This window comes from Tursiops truncatus, chromosome 6 (genome assembly GCF_011762595.2).
Source record: "Tursiops truncatus isolate mTurTru1 chromosome 6, mTurTru1.mat.Y, whole genome shotgun sequence".
Taxonomy (NCBI): domain Eukaryota; kingdom Metazoa; phylum Chordata; class Mammalia; order Artiodactyla; family Delphinidae; genus Tursiops; species Tursiops truncatus.
The window spans coordinates 94,014,369-94,037,092 of record NC_047039.1 but is presented as its reverse complement, the minus strand read 5'-3'; the positions used below and the strand labels follow the sequence as shown (position 1 = coordinate 94,037,092).

The window sequence follows — 22,724 nt, the reverse complement described above, 5'->3', positions numbered from 1 at the left end:
ACTTAAAATAGTATGACTGAGAAACTGAATTTTAAATCTAATTTAATTTAAATTAATTTAGATTTAGATAGCTACATTGTGGCTAGCGGCTACTGTATTAGACAGCACAGAATCGATGATGAAAAAGTTAAGTAGCTTGAACGATTCTCAAATGTGCTACATTTACTGCCAGGGAAATAAGTCATCTATATTTTGAGGGTCTCAAGTCCAGGGGCTATTTTTCCTCTTAAGCCCCTCTCCCCTTACGGTAACAGATGTTTGCTTTTGCTGTTTTCAGCTCTTCAATGGCAGTGTTGGATTACCCAGGGGGAGCAGTAAGCATATGCCTGGTGCATTGGTAAAAGGAGGGTACAGACACATGAAATACAGTTGGCCCTCCATATCTGCGGGTTCCACATTCATGGATTCAACCAACTGTGGATTGAAAATATTCAGAAAAAATAATTCCAAAAAGTTCTAAAAAGCAACATTTGAATTTGCTGCACACTGGCAACTATTTACCTAGCATTTATTGAATATGTTGTATTTACAACTATATACATAGCATTTATGTTGTATTAGGTATTATAAATAATCTAGAGATGATTTAAAGTATACAGTAGGTTATAAGCAACTACGACACCTTTTTATATCAGGGACTCGAGTATCTGAGGATTTTGGTATCCAAGGGGGGCCCTGGAACCAGTCCCCCATGGATACTGAGGGATGACTGTAATTTGATGTTCCAACGACGACAACTGCAACAAATCATCTGGAAAAATTTGGAATTGATTGCACTCCCTTAAACTTATTCCATGACTTGGTGGCATTTTTATTTTTAATTCTATACATGCAAAGTCAGCCCCCCAAGATCTTCTCAATGTCTGGTGGCACCATCGTACAGATTTTTGTTCTTCCAAAGAGGAATTTGAGCAACCACAGCCCGAGGCCCCATAATCATCAGCCTGTGGAGGAAAGATCTGGGCCAGCACCGCTGACTTCTGGGGGAGAACATGACCCACTCTGCTGCAGAAAGAGCTGGATTCAGATCTGCACTGGGAAAGCATGGTGCTGTGGTCAAAAGCAGACTCTGAAGCCAGGCAGCTTGGGTTTGCATCCTGGCTTTGTCATTTACTAGCTGGGTGACCTTGGGCAAGTTTCTTAACCACTCCATGTCTGGATTCGTCATCTATAAAATGCGAATAATAACAGTACCCAGTGTAATAATACCTGGTGCTATTATTATGGTACCCAGTGGGTGGTTAGGAGAGGTTTTAGAACAGTGTCTGGCACATAGTAAGTGCTAAGTAAGTGTTTGCAAGTTAAAATGAGATCTTTGGTTTAGAACATGATGCCCTGACTTAGTCACTTGGCCCAAATGTACAACTCAAATGTGCGCGTTTTTCAGTGAATAGCCAGGGATCTCTCTGGAGTTGACATGCGATGCACCTCTGAATAGAACATACGAATGTCTTTCAAAGAGCTTTTCCATCAATTTTCTTATTTTATCTTCATGGCAACCTGCTGAACAGAGCAGGGAGGTACTACCCTTGCTTCCTGTAGGGGAAATGACAGATGACTCTACCCAACAGAGAGGATTTGTTTGCTATGTTTGTTTTTCTTTTAAAGATTTATTTATTTTATTAATATTTTCATTATTATTTTTTTGGCTGCATCGGGTCTTAGTTGCAGCACGCGGGATCTTTGTTGAGGCATGAGGGATTTTTCGTCGTGGCATGCGGGCTCTTCATTGTGGTGCTCAGGCTTCTCTCTATTTGTGGCAGCGGGTTTTCTCTTCTCTAGCTGTGGCGCGCAGGCTCCAGAGCACATGGGCTCTGTAGTTTGCGGCATGCAGGCTCTAGTGGAGGCGAGCAACCTTAGTAGTTGTGGCGCGCGGACTTAGTTGCCCCGCAGCATGTGGGGTCTTAGTTCCCCGACCAGGGATCAAACCCGCGTCCCCCAGTGGCAGATTCTTTACCACTGGAGCACCAGGGAAGTCCCTGTTTGCTATATTTGATCACTGGAGCTACCATTTTTGGAGCAAAAGTCCAAATGACGTCAGAATGACATCTTCCTCGACGCAAAGGAAAAGTGCCGGTAAAAATCGATCAAGTGTAATTGACTTGAGAGAAGACCAACACACACAACACAGGGTGCTGTATGTGTGTGCCCAACAAATCAACTTTTGTCCCTTGTAACTTGAATGTGGCCCAGTTTTACGCTTCCTTTTCAAAGATGTCGTGGAACGGTTTTTCCTGATGCCCTGGTCTCAGGGCCAACTGAGGGGGCACAGAGGAACTCTGGGCATTCTTGGGATGGTTTGTTAAATGGGGCCAACCTCTGGTTAAAAGAGAGCGAGGTCAGGTGGGTGTGCACCTCTGTGGAGGGCCGTGATTCTGTGCTCTGTGGGTTCAGCGTGTGGTTTTGTCCCGCAGATTCATCGCTCACGCTGCAGCAGATGGTAGGCGTTGGGCTAGGCTCCCTGGCTGTTGTGATTGTCCTCACATTCCTCTCCTTCTCAGCAGTGTGGTATGTGTGACTGTCACTTTTGAGGAATGAGTGGAATGGAGGGAGGGTGGGGCTGGAGTCAGGAAGAACAGCTGGGATCGAGGAGGGTCAGAGGGGGAGTGCGGGAGGTTGTCCCAGGCTCAGCAGGTGAAAGGCACGGGTAACTCTGCACCTCAGGAGGGAGGGGCATGCCCTCCAGTCCCAGGAAGAGAGCAGGGTCAGTGATGGCGCCCTGACCACTCACGGAGCGGTGGCTCATCTCCTGTACCACTTCCCATGCACACAGGGGTGCACCGCAGGAGAACCTAAGTGTCAGTGAACTCTCTTTTCCTCCGCCATGTCTAGATTGCCAATGCTGCGTGAAGAGGATGCACTGCTGCTGGGGCAGATGTTATGACAGCTTCTCAGGTGTCTGCACAGAGGTCCTGTGTGTGCGTGGGCCTGCAATCCCATTCCTGGATTCAAGACGGTGACTATCTCTTTGGAATCCCCCAAAAGGAGGACACTCGGGAATTGTTGATGTCTTCCCTGCTACACGACTAGTTCTGTGTCTCTGAACTTGAGAACCTTGATGTACAATGTAATATTGACCACAGGCTACAGGTCACATGGACTGGCCTGTGTTCTCCTCTGAGTGATGCCTGAGAGTCAGCTCCTCTAGGCACTGAATGCAAGAGACTGTCTGCCTCTTCCTTTGTAGCATCTCTGTCATTAATTCAGAATCCATTCTTTTACAATAAGTAATGAGATAGACTGAAGTGTGGGCTAGAATTTGACTTTATGAAGGAGGTCATTGCAAAGGCTAGAGATCATTGACATAGGCAAATACGGTAAACACTTCAGAAGCCCTTTTCCGACAATTGGTTGACACACTAATTAGAAAGTATGCTAGCCTGGCCACTCCAGTAAGTTCCCTGCAATATCTGTTAGGCAGTGTTGCTTTGATACAGTTCCTTTTGTCTTATATGTATTCAAAAGCCATAAGCCTTCATTCCAGTAAAAATATTCTGTTAAGTTAGACAGTTCTCTTCCACATGAATGTTTAGAACAGCCTTGGCAATTTTTTTTTTCACTGAACATTTCCTAAAAATGCTCCGTGCCTCCTTTTAGACTTGGGGGTGGAGTGGTAACAATGGGTTGCAACATTATGAAGCCCACGGCCAGAGTCCTGTGTTTATAGGGGAGGGGAACCATGCAGGCGACACGATCGTCCCTTTTATCTACAACGTCAGTAGCTGTGAGCGTTACTTTATCATGAACCATGTCCCGGAACTACTGTCAATATGCTGAATTTACAGATGGAGTGGATTCGATTTGACTTTTAAAGCCTGAATCAGTGTTCTTGAACTTTCCTCCCTAACCAACAATGTAACTCCAAGGCTCAGCAAGGAACGAAGGGAGAAGAAGGATGGAGGCTTGTGGCTTCTCTAAGTGATGGTGGTGTCCTCCTATGCCTTCTCCCTCCCTCTCCAGGCCTAGAGACTAGAAATCATGGGGAGGGGTGGGAGGGGACAGTGATATTGCCCAACTCGGGGTGAAGCATATATGAACGTGGTCCTAGTATTGGGCGACACCACAGTCCTGAGGAAAAGGGGCAGCCTTTCCCACATGGTGGGCTGGTGTGTTCTCCACCGGCTCACTGGGCACCAGTGAGGGACACATCTGAGCAGCCTGGGCTTGTAGGCAGATGAGGAGACATGAGCAATGATAAGAACAGGTGGCAACTCTCTATGAAGCTGCTTCCCCAGGGGCATCTGACCCAAAGCATATCCTCTCAACCGGGAAGAGTCAGAGAGAGGGAAGTGATACCCTGATGCTTGAGTTTTCAAGGCCAGCTGTCAGCCCTGGCCCCAGCCAGTACTGGGCAGTATTAGGGATAATTGTCCTTTGTCCTCTGAGGTGTCGTCTCAGACTACAACTTAGGATCAACATGTAGAACACTTCCTGCTCTCATTCAGGTGAACTGTAGAGTAGAACTCTCAATAGACTCATACAAATAGCTTCCAACTTTTATTTTTTATGTGCAACAATTCAAACTCATACAGTTTTCACAGCTCTTGAATTAAATTTGGAATCTTTACAAATTATTTGGTTAGTATTAGGTAGGGTCTCTGATGAGTAAGGATTTTCCTCCAAGCCTCCTCTAACCAAAGAGAGAATCTGAGTTTCTCCCGCTTATTATTATTTTTTACCAGCTCTGTAAATACCATATGTCTCTGTAGTCCCCCTAATTTCAAGTTCTAGAATTAACTGTCAAAGAAGCTACCTTTGTCCACATGGGAACTTAGCATAATTGTCATCGAAAGGAAGAAGTCCTATTTGCTTGGTGTCAAAAGTTTCTCGTTAAGAAAACTGACTAAATGTGAAGTAAAATGTACTTCTGGGTACAGTGCAGAAATGTAAAAGCAGTTCATGAAAGAATACTGAAGTAACAAAAACATAGATTTTGTCCCTTCCTCTAAATGTTCCAAACGATAGCACAGAGTTGCTCAGTGTTAATACTTAACAGAAGTAGGTGCTGAGCATTTTCCTGCAGTTCTTTTCTGATCATTTTCTCATGCACATGAAGGCAGCCTTAAGTTCTCTGAATTCGCCTGGTAGCTTAACCACAATACCGTCCCTTTTTTTCCCAAGTGGATTCCTGGTTAAGGCGGGAAGAGCATCTCAGGAAACCAATAGTGGGTCTTCCTAGAAGCATGCAGGGTCCTTCTGTTGAAGGACTGATCAGGTAGCATTCAGAGTTGGGTTATGAGTGCCATTAAATAAAGCTGGATCCTCAGATAGTGATGGAAGAAGGATCTTTTCCTTAGTAACTGTCTTGGGGACAGTGTGTAGAGGCGAGTGCCAGGATCCAGTCTTGAGCTCCCTTCTAGACTAGGAATCAAAACGGAGGGTTGCCCAGATACGGAGCAGATTGTGCCCTGGCTGAATTTTTTTTTTTTTTTTGGTGCCCATAGTTTTTATTTATCTCCACCATAGTTTTTGTTTATACATGTTCTTTCATTCCATCCTCACAGCAGTTCTGTGTGGTGGGAAGGTTAGGAGTTATCATTTTCCCATTTTAGAGTGGAGAGATGGTTTCAGACAGAGACGTAACTTCAATTGTGGGGCCAGATATTCTGCCTGCAAGTCCAGTTCTCATTCCTGGGACTTGACAGGACATTTGGGTTCCTGGGAGAGCTAGGCCTTTATATTTCTGAAATATATATATATATATATATATATATATACACATATGCATTGCTTTTACTATTATAGCACTTGTGTCTTTTTATACTCATCTTTTCACTGTGATATACCTTCTCCCATCACTTCTAGAAGGAGCCACAAGCAACCAAAATAGATGGAGGTTAACTAGGGGAAATAGGTAATAGTCCATCCATGACCCCAGACCTAAAATTGCAGCTGGGCCCTTAAGATTAAGACCAGAGCAAAAGTCATTACCTTGAAATTCCATAGTGGATTGGAATAAAGTTAGTATTTAAATTGATTTTAAAGGAGGTAAAAAAGAATTCTCAAGGCTCCCTTTTTTGGCCAATCTCATATTCCGATTTCCTAACCCTTTAATTTTTCCATTCCCTTCATCAGAGAGAAAACCAGTGGGTAGTAGACGTCAATCAAATGGTGTTTTAAGGACCATTTGCCTCCCACAGCCATCGTTGGTTAAACTCAAGTGCCTGATTTTGGAGAGGAAAGTGCGTGTGGATTTTTCTGTGTCCGTTTGTGGGCAGGTGATGCAGTGAGGCAGGTCAGTTTAAAAAAGTGTACGTCCATTGTTTCAGAAAGAGAGAGAATGACTGAGTCATTCTGGTGACGTGTGTGTGTATCCATACCCATACTTTTTGGGCATAACTCAAGGTTACCAAAATGGGGTCAAACTAGGCATGTGGTTTGTAACATGCATTGGACACATTTTTCATGTCAATCATGATGGCATTAAAAGTTGGTACCATAATTTATTTAACTAATACTCTGTTGAGTATTGTGCATTTAGAGTATTTCCAGATGTTTACTATTCTTACATATGTCTGTATAATTGTATGCAGTTATCACTTACGCTAAATTCCTAGACTTGAAGTTGTTGGAATGAAAACGATATACATTGTAGGTTTACTACATATTGTCAGAGGAATCTCAGAAAGTTTATACCAGTTTATGCTCTCACCAGCAGGAAGCCTCAACATACCTGGGCATCGTTGATATTCTTAATCTTGATTAATCTGGTAGGTGAAAAATGACCTTTCAATGTTTTGTTTGCATTTCTCTGACTAATTTGCATGTTGACTGGTCATTTGTAATTCTGTTGTGGTGACATGCCTTTTTTCTCAGTAGTTGGCTTGTCTTATATTGATTTGAAAAAGTTCTTTGTATTATAGTAATTTTCACTTTTAGCTGTCACACGTGTTGTAAACAAATTTTCTACTTTATTATTTCCCTTTTGACCTGTTTGTGTCATGCACTGCCACACAAAAACTTTAAATTTGTGTAGTCAAATGTATCAGTCTTTTTCCTTACGTATTTTGCCTTTGGTACCATGCTTAGAAGGACTTTCCAATCTCAAGGTAATAACTATAATTCAGCAGTTAAAAAAAATTTAAATCTTTAATCCATCTGAAACATTTTAGTATAAGGAATGAGGTCGGGAGGGGTCTTTTTTTATTCTTGCTAAATGGTTTAGCCAGTTCTATGAATATTCCTTGACTGTTATTTTTTTCCCCTCGTGATTTGACTCGTATACTGAATCATATACTAGAGTCTATTTCTGAACTTTCTCTTTTGTTCTGCTGATTTATTTCTGTACCAGTACCACCTGCTATAAGTTTAAAATAGGGGGTTTTTTTTAGTACCAACTAAAAGTAAGTTACCACCCTTTTCCTGTTAATTCTCAGAGTATTCTCAGGTTTTATTATATATTTATTCATGTATACATATTTATTATACGTAAACTAAAGAATTATTTGGTCAAGTTCCCCCCAAAATCTTCATATTTTTCTTGGGGATGTATTAAATAAAGAGTGCTCTTATCCCAGAACACAATATGTGTGTCCATTTAATGTTTGTGTGTGCTCCTGTCTAGCGTGTTCTAATTTTCAACTTACAAGGTTATTCATTCTTATTTTTGGTTGTGTGTGTCTCGATATTTTACATCTCGTTATCCTGAACTCTTACGTCCCTACCTCTGATCCTGCCCCTGAAAGTGCATCCCACAGTCCCTTACTGCTGGCGTTGTTAGCGTTCTCTTGCCCTGGCAATCTGCCTTTTTTGGGAAAAGTCACATCAAGATGGCTCCTCCAGCTCAGTTACTTTCCTGGGTATCTACTTGACTCACGGAAACTCACAGACCCTTGCCATGCAAATGAGGGATTGCCCCACCATCGCAGATCACTCCAGCCACAGACTTTAGTTTTCTTACCCATGAGACCCTTTGGCCTCCATCAGTGGAAGTGTAGCTTCTACTACATTCCAATGTGGTTCCCACTTTTTTGTCCTGATGCTGGCCTGACAGTCTCAGCTTCTTGACCCCTGGGTTTCTTATCCTTGGAGTCAGGTACCAGGCCTCTGTGTCCTCTGAAGTTTTAGGGGACACAAAGTCTCTGAGTGGACGTCCCCTTGAAGCTCCTCTTTCCTGACTTGCACTGAGGAAGGTCCCCTTACCTCCTACCGTCATGGTGGGGGATAGAAAATGCAGAGAATGCCAACAGCTTTCCCTAAAGAACTACTTTCTTTTGGCCTTTTCAATTTTAAACCCCTTTATATCTTGGGTATTGGGCTAAGGATCACAAGACCATTTGGAAATCCTTATTTTAGAATATGGGAGTGTTTGCAACCTATTATTTTCAATTTTTTGGAACTTTAGTTGAAACAAAAAGGGTCCAATCTGAGGCCAAATGATACGAAAATACAGTTCACAGAAAAAGAAATGCAAATGGCTCCCAAACGTAAGAAAAGATGCTCAACCTTACTTTTAAGAAAAGTGCAAGTTAGTGAGGTATCATTTCTCACCCGTCAATGAGAAAGCCAGAGATTTAACAACACAGTCTCTTTTGAGGCTGTGGGGAAATAGGAACTCAAGCGTTGTTAGTGAGAGTACAGAACGGTACAACCTTTATGGAAGGAAATCTGGCAATATTTACATTGCCTTTGTCTTTAACCCAGCAATCCACCTCTGGGACCTATCCTATGGATTCACCTGCACATGTTCCAAATGACACATGAGCAGGGTTATTCATTATGACGTGGCTTATGATAACAAAAGCTTAGAAACAACCCAAATGCCTCTCAGGAGGAAAGTAGTTACATGAACTATGATACTTCTATGTACAGAATGGAATACCCTGAGTTGTAAAAAAGGAATGAGGAAGGACTCTATGCATTGAAATGGGGAGATCTTTAAGCTGTATTGTTTTAATGAGGAAAACAAGATGGAGAATAGTGTATATCATACGCTATCTTTTATGTAAGAAAGAGAGGGAATGAGAATATTTATTCAATTTTAAATAAAGAAACACAGGAATGATAGCAATGAGTTGATGTAAATGGTTACAAATGGAGCAAGGAAGAATGGGGTGGAGGTGGACAGGGTGAGAGTGAGCCCTTTAAGTGTTTATCTTCTTATTTTGTTTTGTTTTTAAACATGTAATTATATTACTATTCAAAAACATAAAAATTTCATAAGGAAAAGAAAGTGTTCCATTTAATATCCTATTTCACATGTGTCAAATAAAAATATGATGGGTACTGCTTAGTTTCCTTCTAAACCCAAGACACTTAGATTTGGATAAGTTTGGTTTAATTTTCCATCACAAAATTGGTGGGGCATCCAGTGCTGTCTTTTAAGATTTCTGAAAATTCCATGAGGGGGTAAAGGTGGATGTGTTATATTCCCATGATCAACTCTAGCGCCTACTTTCTGCTTCCTATGAATTAATTTAGCAGATGGATCATCTCATCCTCCTACGTGGGGTCCCTGTTCCCGCCTGTATCGACTCACCTGTGGAACTCAGCTCCTTTTCATGATTTCCACCCAAAGTTTCACTAAGGACTTGGGGCATTTAGATAACGTGAATGGAGAGTGTATTAGTTTCCTACTGATGCTGTAACAAGTTGCCACACACTTGGTAGCTTTCAACCACACAAATTTATCATTTTACAGTTCTGGAAGTTGGAAGTCTGCCGTGAGTCTCACTGGGCTAAAGTCAAAGTGTTGGCTGAGCTGTGTTCCTTCTGGAAGCTCGAGGGAGAATCCATTTGTTTGCTGTTTCTAGCTTTTAGAGGCTGCCTATATTCCTTGACTGTGGCCTTTCCTCCATCTTCAAAGCCAACAGTGTGGCATCTTTGAATCTCTCTCTGACTCTGACTCTCCTGTCCACCCCTGCCCCCACTTCATTTATAGGAGATTACAGTGGACCTCCCTGGATAATCCAGGATAATCTCCCATCTCAAGCTCCTTAACTTAATCACATCTACAAAGTTCCTTTTACCATGGAAGATAACTTATCCACAGGCTCTGGGATTAATACGTGGACATTTTTGGTGGCCATTTTTCTGCCTATAACGAGAGAGTATTATATTTTAGATATGCAAATAATTAAAAGTGGATGTTAGTTATCTTTGTTCTTCGAAGTTTCCTTCCTTTCCCATCCCTTCCCATCTTCATTCTTTATCAAATCCCCTAAATTCCTGAAATGCAGAACAACTCATCTATGTCTTTCTTTTTTTTTAACCAAAGTAATTTACCAAAGTAATTTTTTAAACAAGAGTAGTTTCCTCCTTAAAAATTCTGTTGCCAGCTGTTAACTGAAACTTTATATTTTTAAAAAACTTCTGAAAATTTCCCAAAGTTTCTGAATGTTGAATGTATTCTTCCTTGTTTCACAGTGCTGATTCAGATTTCTTGCAATTTTTTTGTGAATCTTTGGTAATGTGATTTTGGGGGACAACTAGAAACTAGAAGATGAAGTATTTGAGAGAGAATTATAGCAAAGGCTATATATGCTTTTTTATTGCCGTGTAACAACTTACCACAAACGTAATGGCTTAAACTAGTACACATTTATTATCCTCCAGTTTTTATGGGTCAGGAACCCAGGTTTGGTTAGTTGGTTTCTCTGCTCAGGGTATCACAAGTCTGCAAGGAAGGTGTTGGCTAGGTTGCATTTTCATCAAGAAGCTCGACTGGGGAAGATTCCCCTTCCATGCTTATTCATATTGTTGACAGAATCCATTTCCTTGTGGTCGTATGGCTGAAGGTCCCAACTTTTTGCTGGCTGTCAGCTGGAAGCTGTCCTCAGGTCCTAGATGCCAGTCATAGCTCCTAGAGGGCCATTTGTAGTTGTTTGCCAGGTGGGCTTCCTACACAGACGGCCCAACTCATCAAGTCAGCAAGGACAATCTCTGAATACAGGGAGGGCCCAGTTCCTCTTTTTTTTAATTTTTTTTGCCGTACGCGGGCCTCTCACCTCTGTGGCCTCTCCCGTTGCAGAGCACAGGCTCCGGACACGCAGGCTTAGTGGCCATGGCTCACAGGCCCAACCGCTCCGCGGCATGTGGGATCTTCCCGGACCGGGGCACGAACCCGTGTCCCCTGCATTGGCAGGCGGACTCTCAACCACTGCACCACCAGGGAAGCCCCCAGTTCCTCTTTTAAAGGGCTTTCATCTAAGTCAGGCGCACACAGGATAATCTACCTTTAACTAACCAAAAATAAACTAATTTGCAACCTTAATTACATCTGCAAAAGCCCTTCACTTTTTCCATATTCTGTTGGTTAGAACTAAGTCACACTCAAGGGGAAAAAATTATACAGGCTGTGGACACCAAGTGGCAGAGATTATGAGGGTCATCTCATAGAATTTTGCCTACCATAAGTTACTAAAGAAAAAATCAATTATAGACTTTAAATTCTACCACAATTTTTCCTAGGTTCTTCTGACAGGGCTACTTAACTTTATAGCAAAAGCCTAGGAATACTTCTATTTTCTCTATGGAGAGGTACCAAGGCTGCCAGGGGTGGAAGTGACCAATGGCCAGAGGTTTCAGGAAGGTAACCGCGTCTGGAAGACTGCCGTCTCCCCTTGGACTGGATGCGTTCCCTTGAGTGAGGCACAGAGATTTGGGGAAGGAAAAGAACACCATTTCCCTGGGTCCATGGGCATGTGTCCCATCTCCTAGCCTTTGGGTTAGCAGGATTCAGGATTTGTGAACTTGGCCTGCAAAAGTCTATTCCCGCCGAACTCTAGTGAGCCTAGTGTATGGCCTGGAGGGTGAGTTGTCCTATAGTCCCTATAAAGGGCCATCCTGAGTCTTGGTGGGCTGGGCTGGGCAGGGTAAGGCAATATTGACCAGGTTCAAGGCTTCCAGAGGGTGGTGAGAGCTCCAGGGACCAGCGCTGGAGAGCACAAAGGTCCTTCCCAGTCCCAAGACCCTCCATAACCAAGGACTTGGCAGTAGCTGTGTGCAGCCGAGAATGGCTGAGACTGAGCGTAAAGCGCGTACGGTTCTTGCCACAAGTTGTGATTCCTTCTGTCCAAGGGGCCTTCCAGTGAAGAGTGAACCTTAGAACCTGAAAGAGGGCTCAGCTCCAAGAACCAGAGGGAACTTGGGTTGTCTTGGGATGATCACTGTGAATTGAGATCTCACAGGGATGGACACCAGATGATGCAGACACTGATGCTTTGCTGTGCTGGGATGGTCAGGGACAACCATGAGGGGCAAAGAGGGGCAGAGCCCAGGAAAGGGGAATCATTAGCACAAGACCTAGGAAGGGGCAGCAGATGGGCAGCGCATCTCTTGCACCGAACAAGGAAGACAGTGTCTTGGTCCTGGTCGGAGAATATAAATGTCCATACTGCGTGTGGCCCTGTGAGGGAGGTGGTGCGCGGGGCTGCCAGACTCAAGGACTCCAGCCTGTCTGCAGCTTGCTGCCAAGGGCACAAAACAGCTGAGTCTGACTTGACTGCCTGTGGTCAGCATTCATGAGCATTTTTACTGGATTTCTTGTAGAAAATTAACACATAGCTCTCTGGTCTGGATTTGTGCATCTGGAACAGCTCACTGGATTAGATGGAGGCTGAAGGAACTCCACAAGGGTAAAAGGACGAGCCCCCATACCGACCTCGTGAGACTGCATCTCAGTGTCCAGCTGTAACACACCCCTGGTGTCAGCCCCTTTCCTCCACTTCCCCTCCTCTCTGCAGCCACTCCTCGGACTTCCTCTCCCTCAACCTGCAGGCTGCTGCTGCAGACCCCTGCAGACCTCTGTAAAGAGATCACTCAGATGGGGCTGGAGCTAGAACAGAGCTGGAACCTACACTGGAGATACAGCTGGGAGGGCACATGAGTTTCACTGTGAGCCAGGCATGGAAAGACCAAGGCTTGTCGCTGGATGAGATAGAAGAAACAGAGACCTACTTCTGGACGGCAGGAGGCTGTCTGCTTTCCTGGAGGGACACACAGTGCCGAACAGACTTGGGGAGTTGCCTGTGTGTCTCGGAGGGCTACCTATGTGCATTGGAGGGATACTTGTGTTTATTCTACACTTGACCTGGGACTGTGGTCTGTATTGATTGCATTGCACTCATAGCTTTCCAGGGTTGGCTGGCCAACACATCATCCTCAGCCTCTGCCTGCAAGTGAGTTGCCAACTGGCCCTTTATTGTCCACCCAGCTGTTGTCAGCTTCGTCACCCAGGTCATTGCCCTTGATTCCTGGGCCTTCACCAGTTTCCCAAGAATAAATTGTTTGGACTACTTCTAGTCTGCTGCTGTGTATTAGCCTGCGTTTTTGGAAACTCTGATAAAGTTTCCAAACTGACTTACCTTTTTTTGCTATATGACTCCTGCTTTGCATAACTGTTTGCTTCATCAGCCACCACGCTGCATTCTGGTAAACTGAAAGAAAAAGGAATTGTTAGAACTGAGCAACAGGGAAAACAACTTATTTTGAACCGATGCTTTCTGAGTGGAATGAGAGCCTGAGACTTGAGCCTGAAGGAGAGGCTGCCCGGCTATGCTGAACTTTGAAGCATTTCAACTGAGAAGCTCCGAAATTCTCTGATCTTAGTGAATTCCTATCTAATTCTGAAGAGATTCCCCAGGAACCCCACTCTGAGGGTGGTGATAGGCCACTAGAATCATTTAAATCTGTGTTTATAAGATTTATAAGTATTTATAAGTATTCAGTATAAACTGAATACTTACAGTGAAAAGAAAGCTTTAAAAAAAAAATCCATAGCACACAGGGATGAGATATGACACTCAGTGAAAGAAATCATAGCTTAAGTTACCCTGAGTTATACTGTGTTTTGGAAATGCTCTGAACTCAATACTTATGCCATGTACTCTAAGACCAAAGTACTCAGATCTTTTTATTATTATTCTTCTCAGGAGTAAGCTTGCTGAATCACCACAGGCTTTTTGGTTTTTTAATACCAGTTTGCTGAATGTCGCTGTCCATTTGGCTTGGAGTTGCTCTAGGTCTACCCTAGAGCCCACCTTTTGAGCCTGTCACTTGGTAAAGTGAATTATTGGTGGTCCTTCCTGCTACGTATAGAGCTTGGTAGCGATTTCAAATTAGTGGGGAATGACTGATTATTAGGGAAGTGTGGGAATCAATGTCTAACCATTTGGGGAACCATTGTTTGCAATAAATATGATGAACAACGAAGGGAAGCCTCTTGCACTGTTGGTGGGAATGTAAATTGATGCAGCCACTATGGAGAACAGTATGGAAGTTCCTTAAAAAACTAAAAATAGAACTACCATATGACTCAGCAATCCCACTACTGGGCATATACCCTGAGAAAACCATAATTCAAAAAGACACATGCACCCCAGTATTCACTGCAGCACTATTAACAATTGCCAGAACATGAAATCAACCTAAATGTCTATCAACAGAGGAATGGATAAAGAAGATGTGGTACATATATACAATGGAATATTCCTCAGCCATAAAAAGGAACGAAATTGGGTTATTTGTAGAGACGTGGATGGGCCTAGAGATTGTCATATTTAGTGAAGTAAGTCAGAAAGATAAAAACAAATATCGTATATTATCACATATATGTGGAGTCTAGAAAAATGGTATAAGTGACCTTATTTGCAAAGCAGAAATAGAGACACAGACGTAGAGGACAAACGTATGAATACTAAGGGGGAAAGGGGCAGGTGGGATGAATTGGGAGAATGGGATTGACATATATAAACTATTGATGCTATGTATAAAATAGATAACTAATGAGAACCTACTGTATAGCTCAGAGAATTCTACTCAGTGCTCTGTGGTAACCTAAATGGGAAGGAAATCCAACAAAGAGGGGATATATGTACACGTATAGCTGATTCACTTTGCTGTACAGTAGAAACTAACACAACATTGTAAAGCAACCATACTCCAATAAAAATTAGTTTATAAAAAGAATAAAAGCTGTTTAAAATCAATTAAAAAATGAGTTAATAGGCTTACTGTACAATAGTCTTACACATCAATAACAAAAACTGTAAGATCCTCTTGCAAGGGGAAAAGAATGATCAGATAATTCACAAGTTCTGCTGTTATTTTTCTCTGGAAGTCACACCTATATTTGAATTTTTCTTGCACCAGCAAAAATGAAGCAAGAAACGAAGAACATAACATGGGAGTAGGAAGCCAGGTGGACATCAAACAGCTGATCAAAATGTTCACTGTCCAAAGGCTAGGTGTGATTTCCATCCTAGCTCACACAGCCTGTGTCTTCGACCTTTCTATTCCCACATAACACTTTTTTCTTTTCTTGCCTAATACTACTCTTCCCTAATTGATAGCTTCCAATGGATCATATCTGTCTGAGGTGTGTTTCTTAAACCCTAAGGAGGATTTGATGTGTGTCCTCTATCTGGAGTATAGCCAGGAAACTTCCCAGCACTCTTTCAAAGAAATGAGACTGGAAGTGTGAAATCTAGTCCCGTCCTGTTAGTTTAGCATTCATTGTGAGCAGACTGGACTCTTGCCCAGCTGAAAGAAGCTGACGTCATCTGCTTTCATTTGACCCTGAATTTCCCCTCTGATTGAGACATCAGTCCAACCTTCATTTCACAACAGCCAGCAAATATTTTACTGAATGCCTTCAGTGATGGAGTTTCTACACCACAAGCAGAATGACAAGCATAAAGACAAGAGGGAAGGGGTGCAAAGAAGTAGAAGAGGGAAGGGGGTAGCAAAGGTTACCCAGGTGGAGTTTGAGCTGGACCTTGAAGGATTAGGAGGGTTTTATCAGGCAGAGAAGACTAGAAGGGAAATTCCAGTAATGGAAGGGGGGAGGGGTATAAAAATATGAACAAAGGCAGGAAATTTCATGAAGAGACATTAAAGATCACAAGAGAGGGATGGACCAACATAAGAGAGACATTACCAAAGTAAAAATGAAGGAGTTGATGGTGCATTGGATTGGCTGGGTGCTGGAGGGATGCAGGGAGGTACATATAGGAAGGGGAAGATATGCTTATTAAGCCTTTGAAAATAACATTTAGAAAGAACATCTGCTACACAATTTGTGACTCTAATGAGACTTCTTTCCCCCAAACATACTAGATATTCATTTAAATATACTTCTTCGAAGTAGTTGCTTTGAAAAACTAAATACACACTTATTCCAGTGGTGCTATTAGTGTTTGAAAAATCTTTAGAAATCCCCTTTGGGAATTGCCTTCAGAATTTGTTTATGAGCTACCAAAGAACATCAAGCAGTTTTATTACCTCACAGTTTTCTGTCTCTGTTTCTCTGCATACGGTGAAAACATTATATATGCATATAAAACATGTATCATTAAAACTGAACCAGTTGGACATTTCTTTAATTTTTTTTATTGTAGTATAGTAGATTTGCAATGTTGTGTTAATTTCTACTGTACAGCAAAGTGATTCAGTTACATATACATTCTTTTTTTTAAAAAAAATTAATTTGTTTTATTTATTTTTGGCTGTGTTGGGTCTCCGTTGCTGCGCGGGGGCTTTCTCTAGTTGCCGCGAGGAGGGGCTACTCTTCGTTGCGGTGCGCAGGCTTCTCATTGCAGTGGCTTCTATTGTTGTGGAGCACGGGCTCTAGGTGCACGGGCTTCAGTAGTTGTGGCTGGCGGGCTCTAGAGCACAGGCTCAGTAGTTGTAGCGCACAGGCTTAGTTGCTCTGCGGCATGTGGGATCTTCCCGGACCAGGGCTCGAACCCATGTCCCCTGCATTGGCAGGCGGATTCTTAACCACTGCTCCACCAGGGAAGCCCTATACATTCTTTTTTAATATTCTTTTCCATTAAGGTTCATCACAGGATATTGAATATAGTTCCCTGTGCTATACAGTAGGACCTAGTTGTTTACCATTGTATATATAAAATATTTTGCATCTGCTAACCCCAACTTCCCACTCCATCCCTCCTCCACCCTCCCTCCCCCTTGGCAACCACAAATCTCTTCTCTATGGACATTTCTTTTACAAGCTAGAACATGTGGGGGGACTTCCCTGGAGGTCTAGGGGGCATGGGTTCAATCTCTGGTCGGGATCCCGCATGCCACTTGGCATGGCCAAAAACAAAAACACTAGAACATGTGGCAAATGGCTTTTACCTATTTCCAAAAATTGAATACAATCTGAAAAACATTTCACTTATGGACTCAGAACACCCCCAAAAAATGTGCTTCAGGCTCTGACGGCAATCTTCAAAGGGGGATTCCAGCAGTATTGAGCCTCCACAGAATTGAAGTCATGTGGACCTCCACAAGTGACCTCCACAGGTGACTGTTGCCACAGGGACCTTGTCCCACGATTAGATACATTCTGGGGAATTTCTGTCATCGTGGCTGGACAAGTTGTCATATGACAGTTTATGGTCCATGTTGGCTTTCTATGCAGTCACTCATGATCAGAGACCCCCTTCCCCAAGTCCCCCGTGAAGACCTTGCCAAACCTGGGAAGAGAAGGGGGTTTCCTAAAACCATCGGACACTAAGACCACCTAACGGCAGAGTCTGAGGAGGACCGGACTTCAGCTCACTGTCCATTCTGGCTTCGTTTCACAAAAGCAGAGCCCTTTTGCAGAGGGAGGAAAGCCTTTCTGGTGACTGGAATGGGGAAATAGGCTGCGGTGTTCCTCTAGGCACTGAATCCACTCTGGGGCAGACAGGACATGTCCCATCCACAACCACATTCCAGGGCAATGTTCTGGATCCAGAAAGAATGCAAAGCTTAGAGACAGCTGAACAGTATTCCTGGAAGGTACACACTGCAAACAGGCAGTTGTGATTCCTCAATAAATTGCCCAAAGGGCATGAGTGTGTGTGTATTGTACGTGTGTGCATATTTATGTTGCCTGTTGTGTGTGCACACATGTGTTATTGTGTGATGCATGTGTGTATGGTATGTTCAAGTGGGGTGTGTATAGTGTGTATGGTACATGTGTGCATACGTGTGTTGTGTGTGCACACGTGTATATTGTGTGGTGCATGTTCATGTGGTGTGTGTGTACGGTACATGGCTGCATGTGTGTGTTGTCTGTTGTATGTGCACATGTCTGTATTGTGTGGTGTATGTGTGTATGATATGTTCACGTGGTGTGTGTGTGTGTGTGTGTGTGTGAAGGGCACTGGGACGATCCTGGCAGGAGTGAGTGATAGGAACTGCCATTGGTCATCCCTCTCCCTACATCTTCAGAGTCTGTGGGAACAGGTCAGTAGAGAAAGGAGAAAAATTCTATCAGCTGAAGAACCGATACTTCTTCCCGTGGGAGGAATAATGATGTTTTCTCAATGACTACACAACTCTTTTCATACCAGAGTAGCAGCAAGTTGTCTGGCATTTGTATTGCACATATTTTCCCACATTTGTCCTTTGTCTTTCAACTTTACTTATAGGGCTCTTGTCAGTTTTTGCCATTGGAAAGTTTTCATTGTTACATAGTTGAGGTTATTAATCTTTTGTTTGTGATCACCGGCTGACATGACATGCTCAGATAGACTTTCCACCCACGATTATAAAAATATTTGTCTAGTCTCTCTCCTAGTTCTTATGTAATTTTGGTTTTTACTTTAAAACATTTGCTGTATTTGGAATTTATTTTGTGTAATGAATGAAACAAGAACCCACATTTTATTTAAAACATTTCACACCAACCTGTATTTTTCTTTCACACTATTCACTGCAGTTAAAATAGCACAATTATTTATGTGATTATCTTTTCCCAATCACCACTGATTTGAGATAGCACATATTTTTCATACAATACTTTGAAATATGCTTGTTTCTGCAAATATCATGTTGGGATTTTGACCAGAAAAGGGATTTTCTAGATTATTTTGGAAGAATTTATATTAGAATATTTCTGTGCACTCACAGGAGATGCCTTTTCACTTAGTCATATATTATCTTCTATTTCTTGGTAATTTTATCTTTTTTTCACATAATTCAAATTTATTTGTATAATTTTATGTTTTGTACTTTTAAAATGGATTAAATTTGGGTTATATTTCTTATACATTATAAGACTTTTGATTTTTGAATATTAATATATCATCAAAACCTTCTCAACTCTCTTTTACTCTTTTAATTTTCAGTAATTTTCTGCTGAATCTTAGGCTTTCTATTATCTGCAAATGATGATAATTTTGTCTTCTTCATTCCAATAGTTAAACCTCTTATTTTGTTCTTTTGTCTAATTGCAATGTCTATCACATAAAAGCAATGTCATATTATAGAAATTATAAGTGCTTAATCGCTAAGCTTGATATTGGCTTTTGGTATAAGATATGTTTTGTTAGTAAGGAAATTATTCACCTAATCCCATTTTACAAAGAACATTTATCAAGAATGGACATTACATTTTATGAATGTTTTATTGAAATCTACCATGGGATTATATGCTTTTCCCCCTTTGGTCGACATTAATATAAATTTTCAAACATTTAGCCACCTTTGCATTCTTGTATACACAGTCATAGTCATGGTAAATTGTTATTTAAATCTGCCCCCAGATTCTATTTGTTAATATTGGGTTGGCCAAAAAATGCCTTTGGTTTTTAAGTAAAAATAAAAGACACATTTTTCATTTTCACCAAGAACTTTATTGAACAGTGTATTCACCATTTAGTTCCACTACCTTCTGCCATTTTTCAGGCAACTTCATAAATCCATCTTCCCAAAACTTTTTATCTTTTTGAGCAAAGAACTCTTCCACATGTCTTTTACAGTCTTCCACGGAATTGAAATCTTTTCCATTAAGAGAATTTTGTAAAGACCAAAATAAACGGAAATCCGAAGGTGCAATGTCTGGTGAATACAGCGGGTGAATCAGAACTTCCCAGCCAAGCTGTAACAGTTTTTGCCTGGTCATCAAAGAAACGTGGGGTCTTGCATTATCCTGATGGAAGATTATGTGTTTTCTGTTGACTAATTCCGACGCCTTTCATCGAGTAGCTGCTTTCAGTTGTGAGCAGTCCTTGTTGGAATTAATCATTTGGTTTTCCGGAAGGAGCTCATAATAGAGGACTCCCTTCCAGTCCCACCATATACACAACATCACCTTCTTTGCATTAAGACCAGCCTTTGGTGTGGTTGGTGGTGGTTTATTTCACTTGCCCCGCAATGTCTTCCCTTCCACATTATTGTACAGTATCCACTTTTCTTGGCCCGTCACAATTTGTTTTAAAACGGAACGTTTTTGTTACATTTCAGTAGAGAATCGCATGTGGAAATAAGGTCAAGAAGGTTTGTTTCGCTTAGCTTATGTGGCACCCAAACATCAAAGCGATGAACAAAACCAAGCTGGTGCAAATGGTTTTCAGCCCTTGATTTGGATATTTTGAGTGTGTCGGCTCTCTCCCGCGTGGTATAATGTTGATTGTTCTCAATTAATGTCTCAATTTGATTGCTATCAACTTCAACTGGTCTACCCTTTGAAGAGTATCAAAGGATACTCTTTGATCCTTTGGATCCGTGGAGCATCATCCAGTGAGAAATCTCCAGCACAAAACTTCGCAAACCACTTTTGACATGTTCCATCAGTCACAGCACCTTCTCCATACACTGCACGAATCTTTTTTTGCGTTTTGGTTGTTTTTTTACCTTTCTTGAAATAATAAAGCATAATATGCCGAGAATGTTGCTTGTTTTCTTCCATCTTCAATATTAAAATGGCTACACAAAAGTTCACCAATTTCGATAAGTCTTTTTTTATTTATTTATTTTTTATTTTTATTTTTTTCCATCTTTTTTTTTTTAACATCTTTATTGGGGTATAATTGCTTTACAATGGTGTGTTAGTTTCTGCTTTATAACAAAGTGAATCAGTTATACATGATAAGTCTTTTTTTAAATGCACGCTGATATGACAGCTGTCACATACAATCTAACAAAATTGTTTTGAATGCAGTTAAAGACAACTAACTGCTGTTAGACCATTTTACAGAAAAAACTGAACGAACCTTTTAGTCAACCCAATACTTTATTTGAGAACTTAAAAAAATCAATTTTGATATCTCTGGTTTTCTCTCCTGCGTTACCTATTCCAAGCAGCAGTACATTGGTATTTGTTAATTGGCAAGAATTCCTTCTTTCTCTGGCCGAGGACATTTAAAATATGCTACTTCAGCTATGTAGATAGATAGTAATTGTGCATCTCTTCCCATCTAGTTTTCCAAATGTGTCAGCATAGGATTATTCAATGTTCCTTGGGATTGTGAAGTAGTCCTTGCCTCTAGACACTGCCCCAATCTGATAGGAAATGATGACAGAGAAAAAATGATGTGCTTGGCAGGCAAGTATCTCTTGCAACACTGGGTGTCTTAGCAATCAATAATGGGCCAATGGGCCCCAGTGGGAGTGTTTCTTATTCTTCCAGCAGCTAATCCATGCCCTCAGGACCCATGCTGGTGGGAACCTTCAGAACTGACTCCACTTACAGTCAGTAACACCAGACTGTGGTCACGAGCTAGAAACTGCTGTCAGGTGATGCAAATCAGTTTGTTCCAAACGGCATTATAAAGGCTGCGTTCCTCAGGGTGTATAGTGTTGAGGCCTTTCCCAGCTACAGCCTACTTAAAGTATTAATACTTTTCCTTGCTTTTGGTTCATTTTCTTTCCTGCTTGTGTTGGTGTAGGGTTTGGGGTTAACATGTACTTCTGCCATCATTTTTTTTAAAAATAAATGTATTTATTTTATGTTTGGCTCCATTGGGTCTTCTTTGCTGCGCGCAGGCTTTTCTCTGGTTGCTGCGAGCGGGGGCTATTCTTTGTTGCGGCGCGTGGGCTTCTCATTGTGGTGGCTTCTCTTGTTGCGGAGCACGGGCTCTAGGCATGCGGGCTTCAATAGTTGTGGCACACGGGCTCTAGGCGCGCAGGCTCAGTAGTTGTGGCACACGGGCTTCGTTGATCCGCGGCATGTGGGATCTTCCTGGGCCAGGGCTCGAACCTGTGTTCCTTGCATTAGCAGGCAGATTCTTAACCACTGCGCCACCAGGGAAGCCCCTGTATGGCTTTTTTAGCAGCTGAAAAATATTTTTTTTAATCAAATAGAATTTTTAGCAATGAAACACATAAATATTTTTAGAAAAACCTTTCTTAGTAGATGGGTTAAACAGAATATTAAATACAGCTGAAGAGAAAATTAGCAAACCAAGAAGGCAAATCTAAAGGGCAGACAGAAAAAGTTGTGTAAAATATAAAGAGGGATTGAGATATGGAGGTGGAATGTGAAGGTCTGAAATACATATAATCAGAATTTCAGAAGAGAGAATAAAGAGAATGGAGGATAAGCAATATTTGAAAATTTTGATATTTAGGTGTTTATAAAGTCCTAGGTATAACTGAATCACTTTGCTGTACACCTGAAACTAACATAAAGTTGTAAGTCTACTATACTCCAATATAAAATGAAAATTAATTTAAAAAAATAATAAAATGAAGTAAGGATGAGGGTCCCTGTATTTGGGAGTGTGAAAAACTATTAGAAAGGCCATGAATTGATGGAGGAATCTGGGGCAGAAGGAAAGACTGTGAAAATAGTATTGAAATAATGAATGTCCCAAAGAGCAGTACCTGATGGCACTGAAGATGGGGCATTCGAGGTTCAAAGGAGTTTAGATTATGGAAATGGTGGTGGCAGCAGAGATTAAGGAGAAAGCAAGCATGAGCTGATATGCTGATGGGAGATGGTATGTCTCCAAGGGAATCTGGAAAATTTTAAAATAAACCAATAGTTTATACTCAGTGTATTTTTA

General features: G+C 41.7%; 1 protein-coding gene across 12 annotated transcripts in view; it reads left to right on the top strand.

Moving 5' to 3' along the window:
- The window catches only part of SUSD1 (sushi domain containing 1), a 140,653-nt gene extending 120,047 nt beyond the window's left edge, over positions 1 to 20,606 (top strand). For 5 of the 12 annotated variants that reach the window (XR_004527067.2, XM_033858400.2, XM_033858401.2 and 2 more), the window contains 2 exons: positions 2,415 to 2,508; positions 2,833 to 7,524. Coding sequence is in view for 10 of the 12 variants with exons in the window: in XM_033858401.2 (XP_033714292.1) it covers positions 2,415 to 2,508; positions 2,833 to 2,850 (112 nt within the window). In the remaining 2 variants the exon portion in view is untranslated. Of the gene's footprint in view, positions 1 to 2,414; positions 2,509 to 2,832; positions 7,525 to 12,489; positions 14,925 to 19,697 lie in introns of those variants that run through there. The other 7 variants (XM_073806411.1, XM_073806408.1, XM_073806412.1 and 4 more) reach the window with 5 other exon arrangements.
- The last annotated feature ends 2,118 nt before the right edge of the window (positions 20,607 to 22,724 follow it).